At 63.2% G+C, this 11,834-nt stretch overlaps 2 protein-coding genes across 2 annotated transcripts; one reads left to right on the forward strand and one right to left on the reverse strand.

Moving 5' to 3' along the window:
- The first annotated feature begins 80 nt into the window (after positions 1-80).
- On the forward strand, positions 81-3,832 carry C1QTNF5 (C1q and TNF related 5). The gene is given in 5 exon segments (XM_032133974.1): positions 81-1,337; positions 1,340-1,432; positions 1,435-1,455; positions 2,266-2,494; positions 3,032-3,832. Coding segments are annotated over 5 exon segments (957 nt in total). The 5' UTR covers positions 81-1,241; the 3' UTR covers positions 3,550-3,832.
- Positions 3,833-7,963: 4,131 nt separating this feature from the next.
- RNF26 (ring finger protein 26) lies at positions 7,964-11,633 on the reverse strand. Its single transcript, XM_032133845.1, has one exon. The coding sequence runs from the start codon at positions 11,549-11,551 to the stop codon at positions 10,184-10,186; it is 1,368 nt and encodes a 455-aa protein (XP_031989736.1). The 5' UTR covers positions 11,552-11,633; the 3' UTR covers positions 7,964-10,183.
- Positions 11,634-11,834: the final 201 nt, after the last annotated feature.

Genomic DNA, 11,834 nt, shown 5'->3' on the forward strand with positions numbered 1-11,834 from the left:
CAGATCCTAGGGGAAACTGAGGCATGGGCCAAGGGAGGGAAGCCAGGGATGGGGTGGGGGATCTGAGCAGGGATGGAGGGGCACAGGGGAGAGCTGGCTGTGCCCTCACAGGGCTGGGGCCTTGCAGGGTCCCAGGGAGATGGATGGGTCTCAGAGGGGGTCCAGTTGGTGACCTCATGGTGCAGGGAAGGGACCCACCTGCCCCACCAAGAGCTGTGGCCCTGCTGGCTGTGCTGGCTGGAGGCCACCCTGGTGGCCACAGGCCTGGCAACACCCGTGGCCACAAACCAGTGTCCAGCTGGCCAAAAACAACAGTCCCTTCACACCTTGGGAGAGAGGAGACGGGCAGCTCCCTGCCAGCACCCAGCCTGGCCCCGGGCATCCAGGTCAGAGAGGATCAGCCAGCAATGTCACCTGCTCCACTGCAGGCACAGGGAGGAGAGAGCCAGCAGTGCCACCGTGCTTCCCGCTGCCCTGAGCGTGTGGGGAAGTCCCCAGCCTGGCTGGGGTCACTGAGAGCAAGACCCACTCATGCCAGCACGGCTCTGCCCCTGTACCCAGAGCAGCACTGCCACTGCCACCCAGCTCTGGGGCTTTGAGCCCACCCAGCTCCTTCGCTCCCTGCATGTCCCAGCTGCTGCCGGGCATGGGGACATCCCCAGCCACAGGCCCGCCCCGCTGGCCAGCGTGTCACTGTGTCCCTTGGACGCACCCGGCGCTGGAACAAGTTAAAGGCGAGCTGGAAGTGCCTCGAAAGCTTCACCACGTGCTCCGCACTCCCTGGGGCCAGCCCTGCCTCCTGGCACGGGCACAGCGCTGCTCTGCCTGCGCTTCCACCTGCCCTGCACGCTCAGCCCAACGTGCTGGGACTGCCCAGATGGATCCTGCGGCTTCCCCTGGATGCTCCCAGGGCTGGCACTGCCAGGCTGGCTGTGCTCTGCCATCCCCTTTGCCTCAGCTCTGCTGCCAGTCAGGGCACCCGCACAGCCTGAGAGCTCCCTCTTCTTTCTGCCCCTCCATCTCTCTCTGCCTTGCTGGATTTCCCTCCCTCAGCTTTTATCTTGTTTCCTTTCCCTCTGCTGCCTGTTTTCCCTGTTTTCCTGCCCTCCATCCTGCTGCCCACGTGCCCAGCCGTGCCCAGCCGTGCCCAGCTGAGGTGGTTCACAGCCTGTGCCTCCTCTCCCTCAGCCAGGCTGTTTGCAGAGCTCTCCCTTCCCCCTGCTTACAGCACTTCCGACATCATGGGATTATTTTTCTTTTTCCCCTTGTCTTGTAGCTTTTGGCTCCCAAAGCCCTTGATTTCCTTTGGAGTTTGGGAGGAGAGACGTGGGGAGGAGGGGGGGTGGAGAGGCTGCCTCTCTTAGGGCCTTCGTCAGAGCGAAGTGGCCAGGAAGAGCCTCAGCCCTTCCACAGCGGCGAGCAGCGAGGTCCCGGGACAGGAACCGCGGGATCACAGTGAGTGGGGATAACCAGCCGGGGGCAGCTGGGACTCCCTGCCTTCCTGGCTCCGGCGCCTGGGCGGAGGAGAGACGCTTTTCTCCTCCTTTTCCTCTTTGTTGCCGTCGTGGAGAGGGAAGAGAGCAGCTTTTCTGGGTCAAGGCCACGGGGAGGGGGCCAGCGCTGGCCCTGGGGCTCAGCCCTCGTTGCGCTGCTGTGAGAAGGGCTGAGGGCAGCCCGGGCAGGGGGGTGGTCCCGGCGGAGGGGTGGTCCGGCACGGCCGGGGATGCTGCAGCCGCGGGCAGCCGTGCCCCGGGGAGCCGGCCGGGGCTGGAGCGGAGCCGCCGGCAGCCGGGATGCTGCCAAGGGCAGGGCCACGGCACAGCCCCGCGTTCCCCGAGCTGCCGCCCCACCACGCACCCCCCAGAGGCAACAACCCCACCCCAGGCACGCTCACAGCTCAGCAGCTGACAGCCCTAAATCCCCCTGCCCGTTCCCCCATCGCTGGGCACGATAGGGCAGTGCCCACCCCAAAGAGCCCCCAGCCACAAACAAAGCCACTGGCACAGTCCCTGGCCCTACAGCCACACCCCACACACATCCTGAGCTGTCCCGGGGGCTGCAGGGTGGTGCGATGGCACCCAGGCCACGGGGATGCTGTGGCAGGTGCAGACAGCACTGGGGCCTCGCTGAGGGGAGCAGCCCAAATTGTAAAGGGAAGAGAAGAGGGGAATGTCCCCTGCTGACCCCCTGGCACTCCCTGCCAAGCGCTCCCAACCCTCTTCACTGCGGTCCCCAGAGCTGTGATCCTTCTCTGCCCCCTTCCAGCCCCTCCAGGACAAGATGAAGCAGCTCTTCCTCCTCTTCCTCCTCGGGCTCATCATCAGGTCCTTGCAGATTGAAGACAACAAGATCCCTGGGCTGTGCTCAGGGCAGCCAGGCATCCCGGGGACCCCAGGCTTGCACGGGGGCCAGGGTTTGCCAGGCAGAGACGGACGAGATGGCCGGGATGGGGCCACGGGGATGCCAGGGGAGAAGGGCGAGATGGGCCCTCCTGGTAAGCTAGGAGAGATCCCAGCTGGGGAGGGGGATCTGCCATTCCCTGCCCATGGGGAACGCCCTCGTGCCAGGGGGGGAGTCCTGCATGCTGGCACAGATTGCCAAACTGAGAGTGGGTCCTGCAGAAGTGCCCCTCCCATGCCACCACCACCCCTCTGGCCCTGCCTGTGGTGCCCCTGTGTTCCTGTAAAGGGCAGCAGCTCCCTGTCACTGGCAAAGCTGCATTCGCCCCCATCCCTGATGCCACCCCTCTCTTCCAGCCCTGCTTTAGGAGAGATCACCAGGAATAGGGTTTCATCATCCCTGCGATGGCTCCTGAGCTGGGCTTTCTCCCAGCCTTTGAAGTTTTCTCCAACGATTTGTTGATGCTGAGCTAAATTACCTCGTGCACCCAGCCCTCCCCATTTGTGTTGCTTCCCCATGCAATGCCCTGGCCCTGGCAGGGAATCCCTGGTGGGACTGGGATTGGGCAGGAGGGGTGGAGGAGCTGTGTCGGTGACTTAGAGGTAACCCTGTCCCCTCCTGCCTGCCCCAGGAGTGCCCGGTCCCCGCGGGGAGATGGGCAGCCCCGGTGTGGACGGGCTGCACGGTGAGAAGGGGGCTCAGGGTGAGTGTGCCGTGGCCCCTCGCTCGGCCTTCAGCGCCAAGCGCTCCGAGTCCCGCAGCCCTCCCCTGGCTGACCAGCCTATCCTCTTCGACGTGGTGCTCATCAACGAGCAGGGCCACTACGACCCCACCACGGGCAAGTTCACCTGCGAGGTGCCCGGCCTGTACTACTTCGCCGTGCACGCCACCGTGTACCGCACCAGCCTGCAGTTCGACATCATGAAGAACGGCCACTCCATCGCCTCCTTCTTCCAGTACTACGGCAACTGGCCCAAGCCCACCTCGCTCTCGGGGGGCACCCTGGTCCGCCTGGAGCCCGAGGACGAGGTGTGGGTGCAGGTGGGCGTGGGGGACTACATCGGCTTCTACGCCAGCGTCAAGACGGACAGCACCTTCACCGGCTTCCTCGTCTACTCCTACTGGCAGAACTCCGCCGTGTTCGCCTGAGCTCGCCCTCGGCTGCGGGTGGGGCCGGGCATGTGCCCCTTCCCAGCCACCAGCGTGGTGGGAGCCGGGGCACCGGGACCCCCGCCCTGCTCAGGGCGGAGAAACGTCCCCCGTGCCGTGGGAGCAACCCTGGAGCAGCGCTGCTGAGCAGCTCGCTCTTCTTCCGCACCACGGTGCGCGCTCCCCGCTGCTCCCCGGGGCAGGGCAAGCCGGGCTGCGGGGCCAGGAGCCCGAACCGCGGGTCCTGCCCCATCCCTCCCCTCAATAAAGGGCTGCTCAGCCACGCGTGTGCCGCCTGCCTGTGCCCCCGTGGGACCCTCGGCGGTGCGGGAGCCCCGAGGGCTGCGGGGGCTGCGCAGCCCGGCCGGGGAGGACACCGGCCCGGGGCCACCGCGTCGGGATGTGCCCGCAGGACCAGCGGGAGCCGCTAGATGGTGGCATTGGCGTCCTTGGGCCACGAGCGCAGCTCTGCGACAGCCCCCGGCACCTCCCCAAGGCTCGGGAGCGAGGAGCGCGGCGGGAGCACCCTCGGGGTCCCCTCGAGGACCGACTCTCGCTGGATGGGAGGGTCCCGATGCTGTCAGGGCCACCCCGCGGGGAGCGGATTGCCCGGGGCGAGCAGAGCCACGAGTCCCGGGGGTGGCCCGTCCGTCCCCGAACGGGGCTTGCGGAGCCCCCCCGTGCCCGCCCCCCGCCCCAGTGTGAGCGCCGTGACCCGCCGCTGGGAAAGGTCTCTATTTTTAGCGGGGGAATGAAGAGCTTCCTCATTCCTTGCCCAAAATAGGTCCCTGCGGAGACCAGCCGGGGAGGGGGCTCTTGGCCAGTGGCCGAACCCCCTTAAAGGGCTTGGGACGCAGCCCTGCCCGGCCGTAGGGTGCCAGCTGGGCCCGGCTCTTCTCCTGGCCGTGCCAGCGGGACCTCGCAGCGCTCCCCAGCCCAGGACCCCCGTACACAGCTGGGCAGCCACCCCTCCTCTGCCCCGGATCCCCCCCTGCCCCCCGTCCGTGCCGGATGGACCCCCAGGACTACGGCTGTGCCCAAACCCCGTGTCCCTGCTCACCTGGGAGCTGCAGCAGCCGTGGGCACACCTGGGCACCCCTGTACAGGGCCAGCGGCACCCCCAAGGGAAACCCCCACTCCGGGACCGGGGACCATGGGCACATCAGCGCAACCTGCCTGGGCCACCCCCAACTCGTGGGGGCCTGTGGAGGTGCTGGGAGCAGGGGTGACATCTCGGGCCCCTTTGGGGTGCAAGGGGCTGTGCTGGAGCCACCCTGCAGGCCCCTCAGCCAGCCCCGGGGTTGGGTTGCAGCGGAAGCCTCTGTTTGGGTTGGAGATGGCTTTTTCTGTAAGCAGCGCTGCCCAGGGGGCAAACAACACCGCAGAGCAGATCGATGGCTGTTCTGGGAGGAGGAAAGGGAATTTTCTGCATGAAGTGTGTGGGGGCTGGGAGCATTCCCTGGTCGCTGTCACGATGTGGGGGAGCACGGACAGCAGAGGCAGCCGCAGCACTTGGCACAGCATTTTCTGGGCTCTGCTTCCTATGGGATGCTCTTGGTCGTGTGGACACTTTGTCTGGGATCGGGGGAGCTCTGTGAGAACGTGGGGGTGCCTGCTGCTGCCTAGGGAGGATGAGGAAGAGGGAAAGGAAAGGATAAGGGAAAGGGAAGGAGAGCCACAGGAGACTTTGACAGGTTTCCAGTGAGCTCCAGCTGCTTTTGATGAGCTCTGCCAGCTTCCCCCTGAGCAAGGAGAGCTTGGAGGCCCTGTTCCAGCTGAGGCCAGGTTAGGGAGGGGCCAGCATCCCTCAGCCAGGGCAAGTGAGAAGCCTATATAAGAGCCAGGCTGAGGCCACAGGTGCTGTGATACAGCTGACAGAGGCAGCATTTGGGTTGCTTTGTTGTTTCTTTTGAGGTTTTTGTGGTTGGTTTGTGAGTTTTTAGAAACAAAAATAAATGTCAGCACCTCTTTCCAGAGCAGCACTCGTGTCCTTGGCATCTGAGGTCAGCAGGCACCAGAGAGGGCATTAAAGAGATCAGCTGGATCATCTCTGAGACCCTACAGCTGCACAGTGCTTATGGTGCCAGAGCGTGGAAATGCCCCCAGAGGTGAAGGGTGTCCTGGTGACTCCTGGCAGCAGCAGGATGGCTCCTGCTCTGCCCAAAGTTTGGTTATGGCCCAGGTTCAGAGGCCTCATCGCTGACGAGGTGCAGGGAACACTCCCAGACATCTTCAGGACTGCTGACCTGGTAAGGAGCCCTTTAACCTGGGAATGGGCAGGAGAGGGGAAAGTCCTTGCTCATGTGGGGGTGGAGTGAGCAAGAAAAGGACCACAAGCCTGGATTTTAGGAGAGCAGACGCTGACTCCTTCAGCGATGTCCTTGGGAGAATCCCATGTGCTGGAGAGGTGTCCAAGAGGATGAAGGATCTGTTCCTCCAAACTCGAGTCCATCCCAAGGAGCAGGGATGGGAGGCGGCAGCTTCTCTGTGCTGATCAAAGCCTGGCACGGGCTGCTCCCAGGGGCAGCAGAGTTTCCCTCCACGGGGATATTGGGAGCCCCACTGTCCCCAGGACTGGGCAAGCTGCTCTAGGCTGCCTGACCTCGATGTCCCCGCCAGCCTCAGCCCCTCCGTGTCCCTGAGGCTGCGAGGCACCGGGATCGCTGCTGCATCCAGGCAGCTGATGAGTGCTGGGTCGCTAATGAGAGAGCCAAGCTGGTGCCGGGAGCAGCCCAAAGGCCCCCTGTGGTTCCGCTGCTGATCCTCACCTGCTCCCTCCCTCCCGGCCGGGTATCATTCCCCGCTCCTGCTGTGCCACATCTGCGCTCCCGCCTGTCCCGCCCGCTCCCTGCTGTCAGGCAGACCGTGCCTCTTGTCCCCAGGCTGCGACGAGCCGCTCATTAGGGCGGGGGAGTTGCAGCTGGGCTGACAAAGGGATTTTTCCCAGCGCCTGAGGGCTCCTGCTTTCAGCGGGCTGCCAGTGCCGACCACCGCAGTGCTCCTAAACTGGGGTCACCCGGCAGCATCGCGCTCCTCCCTCCTTGGGGAAGGGTCTTGGCGCTTTGCTGAGCTGAGAGCAGCCCGCTTGGCTCGTGTGGGAGGCTCCCAAGCACGTTCTGGAGCAGGGGATACCCCGAGGGCTGCAGATCCCGTGCCCTGGAGTGGTCTGCGAGCGATGCTGCTGCCCAGGCAGCGCAGCCCTGCACCAAGCACCCGCTGCCAGGGCAGGCAGGGCTCACGGACCTTGTCCATTAGCAGGGGGGTGGTTGCATTTTCCTCCTGCAATTGCTGGCTGCTTGAGCAGAGATGGAGCCAAGTGTGTGCAGGATGGCTCCCGGGGGAGGGCTGTGTCCTGCACATCCTGTCCTCCCTGGGAAAGCTCGGCCGCAGTGGCCTGAGGTGGCCAAACACCCTTCCCATCCCCTGCTGGGGGGGCTGGGCTGGGAGCATCCTGCCTATGCAGGGCATGGCAGACATTCCCCTGCTGATCCCACCCTCCTGCCCCCTCTGCAGCCTCCCCAGGTGCCCAGCCAGCCTCAGGTCACACCCTGGGAGCAAGAGAAGTGCCTCAGTTTGCCCAGTTGTCACCCATGTGCAGCCAGGTCCCCACAGGGCTGCCAGCACTGCCCTCCTCCCCGTGCCTGAGCAGATCTGGCCCCTTTCTGGCCTCCCAGCAGCTCCCATCTCCCCTCTCTTGGTCTCCATCCTGATTAAAATGAGCCACTTTGCTGGCACGGCCCTGCCAGGGCAGGGCAAGCCAGGACTCCTGGAGTCTCTGCCCATCAGGGTCCTGAGACATTTTTCCAAACAATTTACAAGGATGCTGGGGAAGCAGAAAGTGCTTAAAAGCACAAAGCAACCTGCCAGGAGCTCAGATCCGAGCCAGGGAGCAGCTCCTTGTGCAGCAAATGCATCTGCTCACGGCAACCCTGAGCCTGCCACAGCCTTTCTGCAAGGCAGAACCCAGCCCGGTGCTGGGGACAGTCTGACACAAGACACTGAGGCATCAGATACGTGCAGGAACAGGAATGAACATGTCCCAGCATGTTCCTGCCAGCCTGGAACACGCTGGGAAACCCCAGCCCCTCCTCCCTGTCCCCTGGTGTGGCATATCCACAACCATCTCCTCTCACCATGGGTTGGCAGAGCAGGAGTTGGGGGCTGCCAGCTCTGAAAAGCCCACCCAGAGTGGGTTTGGGTGTAAATTCATCTCCCGGGTGCTGGATTTTCCCTGTGCAGCAGCCTGGCTGCAGGGTATCCCACAGCACTGCTTTTCTGGGAGCAAACACCCCGGGATTTGCAGGTGGTGTTGACCCTTTGTGGGCTTCCCCTGGAGTCCAGGGGTGGATAGAGGAGACACAAACACACATTTTTCCCCCCTAAAAACCTTCCCAAGAACGAGGCAGCACCCAGCTTTTGGTAAAGGAGATTTTAATCTGCTCAGTATCTAGTCCATAGTGCAAAGAGTTAAATTTAAGGCAAAGCCTTCTCTTATAAACAGCAAACAGGCCCTAAACAAACAAGCGTGACTGCTATAATAATAATAATAATAATAATAGTAATAAAAAAAGGGGTTGAGGGAACAAACTGCAGTTTTGGGGAGGTCTCCTTTCCCCCCCCACCCTGTAACTCATGGAGGGAACGTTGCACCCCCTGATCCACGAGCTGGTCCCGAGGGAATGCTGCTGCCTGTGGCCAGAAGCACGGCCACAATCCCACTCCTGAGTGGCTCCAGGTGCAGGTCCCTGACTCCTCTGCAAGTGCCTGGGACAAGCCAGAGCCTGGGGTCACGCTCACTGCTCTGGCGAGGGTTTGGCTGCTCCCAAGTGTTGGTGGCTGGAGAGAGCCAACAGTAACAAGGGAGGTGTGTGGGGAGGCACAGGGACAAGAGGCTGAGCCATGGGGAGCTTTGCATCTCTTTGAAGTGAAGTGGAAGCAGCTGACAGCCCTTCCACCACCCATTAGTGCTCAGGAGCCTGGCTGGACCCAGGGAAACCTTCCAGCTCCCAGGAAATGTGGGAACAACCAGCCCTGGCAGTGCTATTCCGAGCAAAGCCTCTCAACAGGAAGATAGTTCCTTGCCACAGCTCAGCTTTACAGCTCAGAGGCATCTTCCAGCACGGCCTGGCCTCTCTGCTGCCTCTGTTTTGGCTTAAATTGCTAATCAAGAAGGAAAATAGAAGGAAAACCATGCCAGCTGCCCTCAAGCTCTTGGCTTGCAGTCCAGAGTCAAGACTCTCTCCGGTCTGGCTCCAGCCAAAATTGGCTGTGGCGTGTGGCTGACCTCAGGCAAGCAGCTGGAAAAGGAAAAGCTTTTTAGTGCAAGACCCTCCTGTAGCCCAGCAATTTCTTGGAATGGTGCTGGTTCCCCAAGCTGGGATGAGCCACCTCAGGCCTCCCCCAGCCAGGATGGGATGCCCTCGTCAGACTTCAGGGGACGCCTGTGAATGTAAGTAGCTACATTGGTGACAGATAAGAAGACAAAACAACAGTCCAGCCCTGCCCTAATCCAAGAGATCCGTGGTCCTGGTACTGCTCCACGCACACAACTGCAGATCCACAGCATGGATGTGCAGAAACTGTGCCTGGAGCTGGAATGTCTGCGAGCTCCCAGGAGCTTTGGGGTGCTCCCTCTCCTCCCAAAGAGTTCTTCCCTCTAGCCAGCCCAGCCTGGGAAGGAGCCAGCAAGCTCTGGAGTGACCCTCCCTGTTCCATGGCACTCTGAGCCATGTGTGGGGCTTGGATTCTCCAGCCTTGGCTCAGACCTGGGCTGCTGCTGCTGCCAGGGCTGGGAGCAGTGGCTGGATGGCCACTTCTGGGGATCCCCAAGCAGCACCACCAGCCCTGCAGAAGGAGTGACTCCCCCCCAGCCTCCCCGTGCAGGTAACCTGACGTGTGCTCGCTAGGCTTGCATAGGTGATGCGTGGAAGCAGCAGCAACGCTGAGCTCTGCAGGGAGCCCGAGTTCATCACAGCTCCACGCTGGCCTGGCAAGGGAGAGCCCTCAAAAAGCAAAGCCACTGGGGTGATGAAGTACCCCAGTAACCCTGTTGTCTAGCTGAGAGCCAGGTTCAGCAAAGACTAAAAAACTCGAGTGTGCTCCTTGCTCTCCCCAGGCCTTGCAAACAGGGCACTCTTCCCTTTTCCCAGGGAGCTCCTCCCCTTTGATGGTGGGAGGAGGAAACAGAAGCCTGGATGCAGCCTGCCAGGCAGTTTCATAGTGAAATCTTGGGGGAAAAACCTCCCTTGCCTTGCACCAGCCCCTGTGACTCCCAGGAGGACACAGCCTTTAACCTTTCCATCAGCTTTGGCTAGGAGGGAGCAGAGCAGTTTTCTGTGCTCTGCTTTGGATCTCAGGCTGCTGCAGGCTCAACGCAACCAAGAGGCCTTGAAACAGCAAAAGTTGTCAAAGAAAACAACAGGTAACTCTTCCAGCCTGCTGCAGAGATCAGTAATGTGCTTGCTAGCAAGAGCTACAATTAGTTACGCAGCAAATGTGACCAGCAGACACCCCACAGTGTTCTGCCCTTCCAGCACCATCCACAGTTCTTTGGAAACTGCTCCTGGCAGCCCTGGGAAGTGCAGACAGGGGTGCCCTTGACCTCCTGGGAAAACAGCCCAAGCCCCCCGTGGGCTCACAGGTACACGTTGAGGGTCTGCAGGATCATCTGGCGGCACAGGGGGCAGTTGCGCTGGTAGATGTCCTGCTGCAGGAGCACTTCTGTGCACTCCTGGCACAGGCACAGGTGCCTGCAGGGCAGCAGCAGGACTGTCTTGGTCTGGTCCTGGCAGATGACACATTTCTTACGCTCCTCTTGTTCTTTCAGCAGCACCCAGGGGTCGTTGTCGGGGGTTCCCTCAGCATTCCCGGCTGTCGCGTTCAGCTGCTGCTTCCTCGGAGCTTTCCACCAGGACGTGCCTGGTTCTTCCCTGGATGTCTGGTGACGTTGTCCTGCCCCAGCACGGCTCAGAGCAGGCCGTGGCTGCGGCCCCTGCTCTGCACCCAGCTGCTCCTCCTGCTCGGCCGGCAGCTGGCCCGGGGTCACCCTGCCGGGGGCCGGGGCTCTGGGGGCAGCCACAGCCCGTCGCTGGTCACTCCCCTGGTTCACCATCCTGCCTCCTCCCCAGCTCCAGTTGGTCACCTGCAGGCTCCAGTCGGTCACCTGCAGGCTCCAGTCCACCAGCCTGCGCCAGGGCTGGGAGGTCATGGCCACGCCCAGGGTCAGCACGGCCACCTGGTAGAGCCGCCACACGTCCCGCTGCAGGCGGCGGAAGGAGGGCAGCGTGTGGAAGTAGCCCAGCAGGTATCCCGTCACCGTCCACAGCAGCCCGGGGTTGAACACGAAGGCGCTGACCACCACGATGAGCAGCAGCAAGCCCAGGCCGTAGACATTGACAAAGAAGACGCTGATGAAGAGGTTGGTGGCGGAGCAGAGCAGCTCGAAGGCCATCTGGCACGGCGACCACAGCAGGATGGACACGGCGATGGCGCCGCTGGACACGTGCGCCAGGAACGCGGCCAGCAGGTCCGTGACCCTAAGGACGGGCCCGGCCAGCGAGTCCCAGAGGGCGGCGAGCAGCGTGAAGAGGTTCTGGGTGCCGATGAGACACACGTTGACCAGGCTGTTGACCAGGTACATCAGCAGGCTGGTGCCGATGGCCAGCGCCTCGCACAGCTGCCGGCCCAGCGCCTGCCCGCAGCCCAGCACGGCGCCCAGCCCGCGCTGCGCCAGCTCGCGGCCCCGCAGCGCCAGGTGCGACACCAGGTGCCCGGCCGCCCGCATGCCCTCCATGGCCCCGCAGCACCCCCGCACCAGCACCAGCGCATCCCAGCACGCCAGCGCCGCGGCGGCCGCGGCCGCGGGCAGGCTGGAGGCCGCGGCCAGCAGCCACAGCAGCGCGGACACCAGCGAGGACACCAGGAAGAAGTTGAGGTCGAGCACCAGCAGCAGCAGGTCGACGAGCAGGCGCAGCCCGCGGAGCAGCGCGAACAGCACGTCCATGGTCCCCGCGGGGCCCGTACGGCGGCTCAGCCGCGGGGCCCCTCCGCGCTGGGCGCAGCCATCTTGGCACCCGCCGCCGTGCGCGCGGGGCCAATCAGCGGCGGGGGCTCCGCCTGAACTCGCTTCCCATTGGTCGGTTCGCAGGACGCGGAGGGGGCGTGGCTTCCAGCAGCGGCGCGAGCTTGGCCGCGCCTACTGCCGTTCATTTAAAGGGCCAGCAGCTCCCGTTAGTCCGGACCGCTCCGCTTCCCCACGCGCGACGTCGGTTTTCGCAGTTTTTTAA

The sequence above is a fragment of the Corvus moneduloides genome, chromosome 25 (assembly GCF_009650955.1).
Source record: "Corvus moneduloides isolate bCorMon1 chromosome 25, bCorMon1.pri, whole genome shotgun sequence".
NCBI classification, from domain to species: Eukaryota; Metazoa; Chordata; class Aves; order Passeriformes; family Corvidae; genus Corvus; species Corvus moneduloides.